Source organism: Sparus aurata, chromosome 13, assembly GCF_900880675.1.
Source record: "Sparus aurata chromosome 13, fSpaAur1.1, whole genome shotgun sequence".
NCBI lineage: Eukaryota > Metazoa > Chordata > Actinopteri > Spariformes > Sparidae > Sparus > Sparus aurata.
Window position 1 is genome coordinate 17096514 of NC_044199.1, and position 14169 is coordinate 17110682.

Genomic DNA, 14169 nt, shown 5'->3' on the forward strand with positions numbered 1-14169 from the left:
GCTCACACCCTAATTGTTCCCAGCCCCGAGAGTTTAATAAAGAACAAATTGCGGTTATTGGTGAGCAAACAGCACAGTACGGAGGTGGGAGTGTGATCATTGCGGCGCCAGAGCAGTAAAGGGAGAGAAAGGGCATCAGCCAATTTAATTAATATCTCTGTCAGTCTCAGGCTACGACTGGAGCAGAGGCTGTGTGGAGAGGGATGTAGTGAGCACACAGAGCCTAATCCAATGCTGATGCTTTATAGTGCCACTGGACACTGGCTACACATTTGTGACATATTGATACGCATACCATTAAAATTGCAAACTCGTACATATGGTTGTGCTTTCTACCTGTTGTGTTGTAATGAAGCATCCATAACAATGCTTCACTGCAAAGGAAAGTCTGACACAATCATGATGCCATGGTTACATACCAAACATGACTACAGCGGTTTGGATTCCTATACAGCTATGGGGCATTGAAGTAAAGTTAACATTACATGTGCTTTGCTTTCAGAAAGACACTTTATTTTCTTTATGGAGAGGGGGACATTAGCAATTATTACGTAATTTACTGACACAAATTCACACATGTTCACTAAATGTACTAATAATACAATATATTATCTCACTGATTTTATTTTTCTTCATCCTTTTAACTCTGTTCTAGTTTCCTGATTTTAAGTCCTTAGGTGAGCACTAGGTAACTTATTTTTTGAAAAAATGTATATGTAGGGTGGAAACAGTATAACATTTCCAATTTGCGTTAACAACCTGAAGAAAATATCAGGATTTGCCTGTTTACATTATAATGTAATTGTCATTGTAATTATTATTGTTAATAGCTAAGAGAGAACCTACAGGGAACAAAAACTAAATATTATGTCCTAACAGACTTGAAACTATTTCTTGCTAAATATTAACCAGTTATTTTGACTCATTTTATATTACATATATTTTAATGGGGCTCACTGGGTATGTACGTATCTGTTTATTTTTCCCCTTACAGCCTATCATGCCGCCTGCTCACTGCCCAGCCCTAGTGTATCTACCCGTCATGTTCCCATAATGCTTTGTGGCAGCTGCAGCCAGATTCATGCACACAGGTATTGATTTTCTTCCCAGTTTTTTTTTTTCCTCCAGTGCAACCCTTTATTTATCTCGCTAAGCCCCTGCCACTGGGTGTGAGGAGAGAACCAGCTCGCAGCTTGTGAGAGAACACAGTGAATTCAACATGAGAGACGCTTACTACATAACCTGGATTTATTTTCATTTATCTGTTATTTATCTGCCACTGCTGCTCTGCTGCAGAGTATAATCCAGCTCTGTGTGGGATGCATGTGTAGGTATGCGCGTGCATGCTCGTGTGTTTGTGCTGTCCATCCATCCGTCTATACAAACACTCCATTCTCCACAGGCCACCTGACCCATTTTTCTGCGTGAATAACAAGACTCCAGCCAATCATGGGCAGACAGAATGGCAAATGCTGGAAAAAGACTCTACATCCAGCCTGTCACACGTCAGAGTCCCAACCCTGCCTGTCGACAGAGTGAGGCAGGGATGGAGGGAGAGAGAGAGAGAAAGAGAGAGAGAGAGAGAGAGAGAGAGCGCTATCCTCCCTCTTCACTCCCCCTTCTTACCTCCCCTCCCACTCCCATCACATCTCAGCCATACAGGGACCAGTAAAACCATTACCCACCCACCCCAGCCCCCAGCTCAAGGTTTTGCTGCGCCAATGGCTGTGCTTCCTACATAGCATTCTAAGAAAAGGGCAAAACCGACAGCGAGCGAGCTGCAAGGCTGCTACCAACAAAAGACATTTATTATACCATAGTTCCTGTAGGCTTCAACACACAGTATATTGCAAATGATACCTCACATTCTGCTCTCCAGACAAATATTTACAGTAGGGCCACAGTGATATAGGAAAGTCACTATACCTCTTAGACTGCATTTAGTCTTCGATGCAGGAAGACAAGGAATTCAAATATATCTAGACAACAAATCTCCTTTTTATTTTTGTTTATGCTATAACACATATTAATGAAACATTTCTGTAAACATATTTTACACCTGCCTCAGGACACCTCTGGGTTGACTGAGTGTACCCGTCGTGACAAGGATGAGTTGGAAACACACAGGTCAGCTTAGTTTTGCTCACATCAACTGCCATCAACTGTAGAAGGAGGAATGGAGGAGAAACAGTAGGCACTGTGGATACACATGATAACGTCCAACAGCCTTTTGATAGTAACTCTTGATATTTACTTCAAAGGCCCATTATACACAGCCAATTAAACCGACATAGTGTGGCTGGCTCTTCTCCCTCTCGGCAATGGCTGCGGGGATCGAGACTGGCTGCAGAAATAACTCCAACACACATTCCAAATGTCAACAAACATGAAAGAAACTGTGAAATGCACAAGACGGCTTAGCAAATGGCCAGACTGAAAGTGTTATCGCAATCTGCAATGTCCTTACACAAATGTCTGCGCATGCTACAAAACCCAGCAGCAATAACTGGGTAACCTATAATCACTAGTGTCCATTTAACAGAGTAGTGGAAGGCATACGTAGATCTTAGAGGCATGATTACCCATGTTATAGTTCATATGAGTGTGAGGTGATAGAAACAGTGGGCAAAGAGGCAGCACGAGCAGAAAAAGAAAAGACTGAAACGGAGGAGAGATGAGGGAGCCTGAGCAGAGAAAAGAGAATCTGTGTGATGGCCGACGGCCCTTGTGCTTAGCTCGTGTGCTGAATGAAAAGAAGCCCCTGTGTGGGTGTGTGTGTTTTCATATGTGTGTGTGAGTCTCTGCAGTAGTGCTGGGGGGTCGGCCCCCTCTCGGCCCTACTGGTGCTGAATGCAGAGCAGGCAGCATCAGGCCGAGGCAAATGACTACAAGGCCTCCTCAGTGACTGCAGCACAGGCTGCACCTGGGGAATGGCCCTGCACAGCAACAGAGCGGCAGCCAGCCACAGTCCATCACAACGCATCCCAGAAAGCAAACCCAACAGGGCATGCACATGTTTCCACCGGCCAAAGCAAAAGTATGGTGCAAGATTATTTTTCTTTGAGGTGATCTCTTCCTGCAGGTGAGCTTTATTAAGGGCAATCAATCAAAATCTAATGACACTGATCACCTGGGCCTGCTCATCTTTTTTAAAAAGTCTTTTTTAAAATCAGCCATTCCAGAACAGCTCTGGCATATTACTACATAGATTCTCAGCATGACCTCAGCATTAATGCAATTCTATTCTATTCTTACACATCTTCTACCATACACGATCAGGACACACCATATGTCGTAAAAGTATATCAACACAAAGCACAAATACATCAACTTTTTCTCAAATTACGTTCTGGCCATTTCTTTTCCTTTTATGACCTAAAACAAGAGGAAAATAAGTGTTGTTTCATAAGTACATTATGTGTTTCCTGAACCTCCATGTTTACTCATTGTTTGTATGACAGATTTAAACAAATCCTCTGTTCATTCTGTCTGTGATGTCAGTTTACCGCCGCTTCACACAGTACACTTGAATGGTAAATAAATCTGAACTTGCATTAACACCGATGATGAAAAGAAACAAAAAAATATAAACCAAAACAAGATATAACCTAAACATAGGTATATCTAAATGTTTGAAAATACTCTGTCAACTTTGACACTGTTGTGAAATAATTTGAAAAAACTCTGCTTCCTTCATTTCATCCTCACTGACCTTTTCAGCTCTCTTCTTTTGGGTCCTGACTTCTGATTATTGTTTGGCATCTTGACAAGGATTAACTCTGCTGGTTGAGCAGGAGGCTGCAGTCAGATTCAGTTGTGTCATTAAATGGAAGTGTTACTGATGCTTAGTTCTGCGACTGTGATTGGCCACATGAGGTAAATGCGCCATGGTTACACCAACAATGGTAGAAATAGTAGGATTATGAAGAGAAATGTATATCAGGCCTCTACAAATGTTGCATTGTTGGTAAATTGAAACAGTGTAAACAGTGGTGCCATCCATTTAGGACAAGTTGAAGTAAACTCTGCCATTTTCATCCCTCCTGATGATGTGACTTATTATACAATGACAGATTTCGCTCTATTGTGTCCATAAATCGTAGTAAACCAGTAAACCCATCAGGATCAGACTGGGTCCTGATTGGTTCCCTCTCTAAACAATTACTAAAATCCTCTTAGTCTGGACAGTTTTTGAAATGATGCATTCCCCCAACTTGCCTTGATACTCACTCTTTTATATTGTTTTACAGATGCAAGATGCAAATGACACACAGCAGCCTTCATAGTCAGTCACAGTATAGTACTATAATATATAGTAGAGTAATCCTCGCTGTTTCAACCCACTCTGAGTTATTTCAATGGACAAAATGATGATGAGTTTAGCCGTACAGTCACAGCTAACAAGAGTTTAGCCTAATCTACTGTTTTTTTGGGGTGGCAATGCGAAAAATGTGTCCAGTTCAGTGAAATAATAATAATAACTTATTCCCGAATCAAATGGACTTGTCTTAAAGTTTCTTGATAAGGGAAAATGCATTTTATAAATAAAACTGCTCTTCCTCATTAGTAGATATTGTAGTATCTTTTTAGTTCTTGGTAAAACAGGTTAAGTCAATATTGGAGCATGATCTGTACATTTACTATAGCCATTCTATTAAAACCCCTGACCACTATACAACCACTATACCCAACAGCCATACTGCACTGTTATTTTTATTTCATGTCCTAACCAAATGCATTTTTCATCATAATTTTCTATTCTTTTTTAATGGACACAAGGGTTCTTTAAGTGGTGCTTTGTTAGTCTACCCTGCAACAACTCAAAAAGGTCTAAGTCCAGTGAGACTTACATAGGGCCTGTCTGATGGGCCCGGCACATCATGCTACACCTTCCAAACTGAGGAGCCAATTCAATTATTCATGCCAAAGACAGTAAAGCTATATTTTACAAACTTTTTTGTTTCCAGTCCAAGTGTTGATATTATTTTTATTCATTAAAAATTAAGATGTCGATGCTCAGTCCTCGAGATGAGGGGTTAAGCCATCTTGCGTTGAGCTGTCAGTTAGTGTGCATATAGACTTACAGACATGGATACACACACACAAAGTGCACTTAAAATGTGTGTAGCAGAGGATGAGGGGAATGGACGGTGTGTCAGTAGGATGCGTGCACTGAGACGTGAATAAAGACCATTTGCTCGTGGATTCATAGGCTTCCGTCATCCATTATTTAGCATGGAGAAGAGCAGTGGATTGGTGGCTGGATGATTTTTCTGACAGCATTTACATGGCTGACGGCTACAGATGTGATGATTTTTATCTCTCAAGATAAACATTTTGTTTTGACGGTGCTGAAACTTTTGTCCTCTCAAAATTCAGAATTCCACAGTATTTCAGTTAAAACTAGCAGCCGTACTGTAAAACGATTAAACAATTCAGCGATAAGCTCAAAATACACAAAAATCTATTCAAAATTATAAATCTACTGCACAGTAAATAGTCAATCAGCGATATAACTTGGATAAACACATATCTGAAAACATGCCTGCGGCAAATCCATTTATGGACAATTAAGAGATTGCTATAGATTTCAACATGGCCGATTTCGCCTCAGCGGACAAATGTGAAACGTCAACAAAAAAGCAGTCGCTAGCCAGCATTTGCCCTCCATCCAAAAGCAAAATGACATTAGCTCTTGTCTATTGAGTTTGCTAAATGCCCCACATAAAGTGAATTTGCCCCCCAGGGCTGGGAAACAATCACGCAGGCGAGTGTTCCATTTAAGTGATTTGAATGATCGGAGTGCTGCAGTGCTTCCTATCAGCCACAGAAATGGGTCAATACACTGAGACTAAGTGACATGGCTGGCAGCCTGCGCTCTTGTGGAAGACCAGGCAGAGGAAGAGGAGCGGGACCTCACTGTCATTGGGTCAGACAGACGTGGGTACACAGACACACACATACAGAATAGGCTAGCTGGCTAGCTGGTGTAAGGTCAGCCTTTGCGTAGGTTCATGTCAGAAGAGTCATACAGTTAAGTCAGTCCACACACACACCTCCACTGTCACAAAGCTCATCACTTGACAGACCCCTCTTGTAATTGTCATTGATGATGTTGATCAAAACAATTGGGAACCTCTATCTCACTCTGGCTGTACCCTTAATTCTGTAGCATTTCTCAAAAATAAGACCATGTTTCTGATAAGCTAAGGAATATGTAGCAGCGATTCGTCTCTCTCTAAGACTGTTACATATTTTTGGTTTTAACACCAACTTCTTACTTGTTCCATTGTAATCATGGCATCAAAGCTTTATCTGGCAGCTCACTTAGAAGAAATCTCAAATTCAGACCAGATGTGACCTGATGGCTCACAATGATTGGTTCTCATTTGTTGTTGTATGTACACCATCATCTAAACGTATAGGACTAAGAATCAATAAGAATCTTACAAGAACAACTTGGCAAACAGGGAAATAAGATCTCCATCTGTTAAATATGATCTACCATAGATGTTCACTTGGAGAGACTTTGGTTACTGTACTGTAAAAGTATGCCATGACTTACTTTCAGCGTTGATTGACATTGTGTCTTTCTCCCAGGACACAACTGTGATGTAGGCCTCCACTGAGGCAGGGATAATGCACTTGAAGACCGCCACATTGCCTCTCATGGCTTTCTGGTCCTCCACCCGGACAGTGTAGGGCTCCCGTAGGACTGGGAGGAGGAGACAGAAAAGTGTGTTGTGTATGAGATGGAGACCTGCTAACACTGGGATCATGATTGTTTGGGTTGAAACAAAGCACAAGCGTAGAGGAAATGTATTAGCAGAGAAACTGACCAGCCTTAATGTGGACATCTTGGCTCCTGATTCTCCCTGAGGGGTTCTCCGCTGTGCAATAGTAGGTGTTGTCGTGGATGAGTTTGCTAAAGCTGGAAGGGGGAATGTGGAAGATCTGAAGGGTGCCATTGGGGTGCACATGGCGGATCCCTGGCACATCATAGATCTCCTCGCCGGTGGCCAGGTACCAGCGCAGAGAGACAGGGGGCACACCTGCGGCGGGACAGGGCACCGATGTCCCTGTGGTGCTGGCAAACACTACCTCTTGCACAGATGCATTGACAAAATATAAGCTGGAACGTAGATCTTCACAGAAAACTGCAGAGAGAAATGAGAGTACGAACAGAAATGTTAGACATGTTATTCTACATTTTAGTTACTTCCTAAAACTTGAACATTGTATGGAGAAGTCTTTGAATAATTAAACTGACGAGCTGTAGCCACTATTTTTCAACCCCACCTCATAACAGAAACATTATCACATTTGACAGAATTGTGCTATACTGCATCTCTGTTTTCCTCTGAATTTAGGCCGAGTGTGTTTTCCCTGGTTGACCATTGTGTTCTTGCTCACTGCAGCAGAGGGAAGTTGCAGGAGTGTGTCTTGTTGTCTATGAAGAGACATTGCAGCAAAGAGCAGCAGTGGATGGAAATAACAGAGCCAGCCTGACCTGCCTACATATCATGCATGTCTGTGGACACACCCTTCCACTAAAACAGGCAAAATATCTGTGTACATGACGCAGAACACTAAAGGGAATCAATTAATCGATTGACAGTTAATAGGATATAAGATAAAAGTCATCAATCAAGCAAAAACTGTAGATTTTTAAAGTTCATTGCTCTTCTCTGTATATGACTGTACACTCAGTATTTTGGGATTGTCTCCATTTTCCTGCTATTCTGTTTAAAGGCTTAACAATTAATCGATTAACAAAAAACTAACGAAAAATAAAGCAGATTTATCAGCCCTAAAGAACACACACTAATAAAAAAAAATCACAATTAATTTCTACACCAAACAAAAAGCAAAACACAACCCAAGATAGTTCTTTGAAATCGTTCTTCACGGTAATTTTCCAACAATTGAGATATTTCTAGTTAAACCAGAAAAAAAACAGATGAATATTCCTTCTAAACATACAATAGTATGTATATAACAGAAGTGGCTATATCATAGCGTGTGAGCAGAAATGTTCCCAAGATCAAAACTGTGATCTTTTGAACATTGTTGTTTTGAAAGCTTTATCGGTCTTTGTTTTTACTGTCTTCGTGTCACACAGCCAAACAACCATACATTCTCTCTGGACAAACTCATTTGCATCTATGCTTTCATCCGAATTAAAAGCTGTCATAGCTTCTGTTGCCTTGTTTAATCCCAGATCTAAATAAGTTATCTATCACTGTAACAATTATATTGTTGCAACACTCACTGAGAATCAGATTCCATAATTACAATTTGGATACCATCAAATAAAAAATAGCACAAAAAGCCGCTATGCAGTCAATTTGTCACGTTCATCCCCACAGTGTGCAGCAGACAATGTTTCCAAGTCGCCTTAACTAATGAAGCAAGTCGGTGTAATGTGATGCACTTCCTCTGTAGTAAGTTACTGTGTTGGATAAAAACTGACAATGCAAGTCGTTGCTGTAATGGACAACCCACACTGCTGGCATGAAGCCAGGATATGTATACTGGCTGAATCCCAAGGAAGGATGGAGGACGTGTTTCTTACATCCACTGCCTTTTAAATGTCTTTCCTGTTATTTGAGTTGGGGAGAAGATAAACAATCATAATGTGAGATAACTGCAGAACCCCGACTGGATGAAACAATATTAGAAAGCTGCAGTTTCGAGGGCTCTTTCTGTCATATCTCTATCTGCCTTCTGCATAATCTGGACAGTTTCTGCACAATAAGAGAGAGAGAGTAAGTGTGTACAAATGAATGGTGACATCCAACAGACGCACTGTAACTACTGTTCAGGCAGACTTCTTACATTGCTTATTTTAACGTATTAGTTGGAACTGAGAGCTTAACGCACTGGAACTAAAAGGAATGGAAACACATGCAAATAGACAATCTGGTGAGGAAAACATCTTCACCTAAAGAACACTGTAATATTTGTTAACTTCTGCTTTTTTTAACAGGTTTTAAGGTAAATGCCTGTCAAAGGTCAAGCTTACAAGATTTTGACCTTTTGTTCTACAACATCAACTAGGTCAGTCAGTACTCTTAATATGATTATCCTTTACTGCTTATGGCAGAAATACTGTCATCACCATCGGAAAAGAAAGCGTTTTGGACAAAGAGCAGCGAACTTTCAGACCATCATGACCCCCGGCGTCTTTCGAGCATCCAACCTGACTGGCTGGACAGCTCCAGGGAGAGAGAGAGAGTTGGAATAAGAGCCATGCTAATCCAGTTTGGTTTAAGGCTGCTCCTGGCTTATGTCTGGTCACGGGACAAGTAAATGGACGAAATGGGACTCAGACCGGCAAAACAACGTGAAATCAGAGGCTGTTGTGCCCACAGAGACCTCCAGCACAACACCTTGGATCAAGCTGTAGTACTTGATGGGTGGGCCATATTCTGTCCGATTTGACCTGGATGTCTATAGCCAAACATTAATTTTTCACTTCTGGAGATGGAATTTACACTTCAAAAATCATAAAAGTGGCTTTCATCTGTGAGGATTATCTGGCTGAACAAAATGTGTAAGCATCATAAACCTGTGTTTACCACAGAGCTTATTTTATGCAATAATCCAAATTCCAACTGAACAGTCCCTTGGGCATTTTGTTGAGGGAACCAGGGTGATGCTAACTTTATTTTCTAACAAAAAAAACTCTCTATTTCAAAATGCCACATAACAAGATGAGCTGTAAATAGAGAAAACACAAGGAAGAAGAGAAATGCAGCAAGTTGAACAGGACAAAACGGCATAACTTAGCCTGATATATGCTATGTTACACTATATACACTGTGAATGTACACTCAGTTGCCAGTTTATGGGTTTTTTAAAACCCATAAACTAATGTAGTCTAATACATTTATATTTAGCCTATCCTCACTGACATAAATGGGGTTGATAAAGTATTAGAACTATCTCAGTATAACATCATAAAACTTAACAGCACAAACTCCAGTCATTAAAATATCTTCTCCAAATTGAATCAACACCTCTCCTTGTAATAAAAGCTGAACACTATAACTTTCATCAAGGCTTTGATGCTCAGTGTTTATAGCTGTAATAACATCTGAATCACGCATACAAAATGGAAAAACGTACACTGCTCATTTGACTACTGATGGGGAGTTAACTCGCGTTAACTCACGTTTTATTTCTTTGCAGTGTTTTAGAAAACACTGCTGCTGAAGTGCCCAAAACTCCTCATCAGTAGCCCCACCTTCAATTCTGTGACCTCTTGAAATCCAACTACATCACCATGTCATACATTAGCATAATATATGCCCAGTGGCTAGTTTGGCACTCTGATTTAGTGCAGCTGTTAGTGATGCTGGCTCAGGTGTGTGTGAGCTGTCCAGTCAGAGCACACTGGGTATTGAAGGCGGGCCTTAAAGACACAGGAGTTAAAACAGATGGGAAATACAGTACAGTGCTGCAGCACCGGACAGTATGAGAAAATCGATGAGCCTTTTGAACATTAAGAGCAAGTAAAATGATTTTAGTAGTAACCCAAATTAAAATATGAACTTGATAATGAGGATGATATGTCTCCTTTAAAGCGAAACTCTCGCCAAAAAGCAACCGAGGCTTTATTTGGGATTGAATAGGAGTCAAACCTTCGTGTGAAAGCATAATTACGACGAAAGAGCCACTTTTAAGATTTACCGTAGTTTCGGTTTTGGGCACGTTAATTTTGAACGGGAGTGCATGGGGCAAGACATGCTAGCATCGCTATTTTTAGAACACTAAGAAGCTCGACACAACATAAAACTTTGCTCGTATCAATAGGGTCTCTACTCATGAACAAGAGCATTGAGAACATTATTTGTGTACTCAGAGTTTATGAAAAAGAAGGTTTTTGAACTACTCACGTTAGCTGCTGCACCTCCTGCGCGTTGCTGTCATGGCAGGCAAAAAGTGTCGATCCCCGAGTGCGACCTGACAGGCACGCTTGAGGAGCGGTTCACCATTACTCTCCTGCCAGTCAGGTCGCACTCTGGGATCGACACTTTTTGTCTGGCATGACGGCGACGCTTTAAGTCTTCTCTGTCATCACTTAACATAGATATATTACCCATGTTGGTCAGTGACATTTTGTACTGTAAATTCTGTCTTTATAAGACCATACAGGGATAACAGCAGATTGGTACTATGACGACAATGTGAGGAATTAGATTTTAGGAATGTGTTTTTGTTTGATGCTTGCTGAAATAACATTATTGCCAATTATTGGTGGTGGTGGAGCTGAACAACTTTCCGTTAGTATGTAAATCTGTAGGGCAAACCAAATAAAAAAAGCTAACTGGAAATTATTATTCCACAATGAACAAAAAATTATATGGTTAAAGAATCGTACGGTGTAGACCTTTAAATCTAATGTAAACAGGGGTATTCTGTGAAAAGCCAGTGTCAGTCACCTACTTTAATATTTCAGTCTTCTCTACTATATCTCTACAGTCTCTATCATGGGCTCTCCCCTCCTGTCGCCAGCCTGCCTGCCTGTGCGACAGCTGCCAATCCCTCCTCCCCGGAGACCAAACATTTTAGCGCTTCATAAATTCCTAATGAGCGCGCTCAAATCACCGGCCACTTCCACCCACTGGTCGTTCAACCTGTTACGACAAACAAACACCACGGTGTACACATGTTTCCGCACATTTCTAGCTGCACTCACTTCACACATGCAGTACTCTGAGGGCCAGGCCTGGAGGTGTTGAAAGGCGAATGGCTTTAGTTGTCAACAGCTACAAGACAGTAGTTTCTTATCCAAGGAGAGGTAAGAAAAGGCAGAAGAGCCAAGGCATACATCGATTGTAAGGGATTTTTACTGACAGCCAGTTTAGCCTCAAAACACTGATCGTCTGGATGCTTGGATGCATAGTCAAACATTGAGGTGTCATTTAACAAATAAATGAGTAACCTGACAACAATCAGGACCTCAAAAACAAGTGTGCTGATAAAGCCTGGCAACACACATGCGTGTTTTTGCCTCCAAGTGCGTATGTATTTTCTGTGTACTGTGTGACAGTCTATCCTATTACATAGTTTACAAGCAGATACATAAACTTTAGCTTTATTGTTTTGCCATCACATGACTCTACTCAGATTTGTCTAGATTTTTACAAATAGTTTAGGACAGCCGTATGATTTCTCTCTTGGCTGCTTCTACACCAATCAATCATTAGTTTGTGAGCTTCATTTAAATTGTGTTGCGAATACCAAGCATGGGTGCATACTACCAACTGCATCAACCTCAATAAAGACTGATTAGTTATAACTATTATGACACATCTGATAAACAAATGTGTTTGTCATAAAAAATGGCTCTAATATCGCTGCATTAATGCAGAACAAACTATACTGTATATGAAACAAGCAGCAGTGAAAAGGCAAAGATGGGGGTACAGGCTCAAATAAAACAGTTTACACGGCTCACTACCCATAATGACACATGCAGCAGAACTTATCAAGGATTAATTTATGGCCTTGTAATCACACAGAGTAACAGCTTGTCAGTGGTTTTCTCAAGTAGGAAAATCTGCCATCAAGATGATCATAAAACATCTCAGCATCAGCATCTGTTATGAATAGCAGGCAGCTACTGTAACTGTCTGACTGATCAGCAGACAACTCTTTCACAAGTCACTCTATTTAGCTCTAAAATAGACATTTCTTCCTCAGCATACATTTCTAATGATGATCTCCCAAATACCCTGGTCCTTATTGAAAACCCACTCACCACAAACACAGTGAGGAGGATTCCATTTGTTTGACACTGTGTGACTCCTTGTAGTTTCAGGTATTATTCAGGTTTCCATACTATAGTATGAAGGATCTGATTTGTATTTATTTAAGGAAGAGACATCTGTGTAATCTGAAGCAAGGCTGCTCAATGTGGGGCCCACAGACCGAGGCGGGCCAAGATTCCATTTTTCCAGCCTAATGTTTCTTGCAAAAAAATGTAGATTCATTTTTTTCTACAATTACAAACCATTGTTTCCAGTATTTCTTTATGGAAACAGTTTTCTTAAAATATGGAGAATCCTTGTTTGCCTCGTTCCTAACCTGTTGTTTATGCACACCTGAGGGTAAAAGGTTATGATCTAGTGAGCAAACATGGATGGTTTGATATTTCATAGCTTTGATGAGTTCTGTTGTGTTAAAACTTGTAGAATTTCAACCTCTTCTCTGAACCCTTATAGAACATAGTGTATTGCAAATAGCCGTACTGTATCAGTGTGTGTAGACACTGCACTTGTTAAGTCAATTTAATCAATTTGGCTCATATCATCTGCTCTATTTATTGGGAAAAATGTCATTGATGCCATTAAATAGCTGATAATATAAATTTCCCAATGTTTGGCATCTGTTAATAGCCTGGGCCAACAACTAGGTTTTTAGTTCCATCTCTTCAAGGGAAAAAGATTAGGTATCCCTGATCTAAAGGCCCTACTTAGTTCATACAGATCTAATGCAAATATGTAACATATATGGTGCCAAAAACTGTGGACGCTTGAAATAAAAGCATTAATGTGTGTATGGCATTTTACATGTTTTAGACACAGGTTGTGATTTTCATAATGATGTACAAAACTAGGTTTGGTACCTGGCCGAGTTCTGGTATTTCATATTACTATAATATTATATTGTAGTTCAGAAGACCCTTTTAGGTAAGAGTGTGTTATTGGGTCATACCGCATGAATTTTCTTTATGAACTGCAGGTAACGTGAACAATAAAAGGAAGCCCAGATCAATGTAATGTCAGTGTAAAACAAAAGTTGAAACGTTAGTAGCAGAAAATTTCCCATTTTTATTTTCCCCATAATCAAAATAATATTGTGCATGCAATAAGAGGAGGTTCAAGTAAAAATGAAGACAACAAGAACAAAACTCATTGGCTCTTTTAGTAATTTTGCATGCACTCTAGGTTCTTTGTCTGCTGTCAAGTCACTACAGTGCTACTCTTAAAAACTAGATAATGAGATAAAAAAAAACAGCTGAACTGCATCAGTTAAGCTTCATCCTGCACTGACCAACAACTCTTGAAAAAAGGTCAGTGGGGGAAGGAAAACAAATAAGACTACATTGTGTGGATGCTGTTTGTCTTAGTTCAGAAGGTATTATCTGTTCATACTGGA

General features: G+C 40.4%; 1 protein-coding gene across 5 annotated transcripts in view; it reads right to left on the reverse strand.

Moving 5' to 3' along the window:
- The window catches only part of dscama (Down syndrome cell adhesion molecule a), a 91251-nt gene that overhangs the window by 61272 nt on the left and 15810 nt on the right, over nt 1–14169 (reverse strand). For all 5 annotated transcript variants that reach the window (XM_030438480.1, XM_030438483.1, XM_030438479.1 and 2 more), the window contains exons 2-3: nt 6840–7157; nt 6566–6715 (exon numbers count right to left, since the gene is read on the reverse strand). In XM_030438480.1, coding sequence (XP_030294340.1) covers nt 6566–6715; nt 6840–7157 — 468 coding nt within the window. The remainder of the gene's footprint in view (nt 1–6565; nt 6716–6839; nt 7158–14169) is intronic.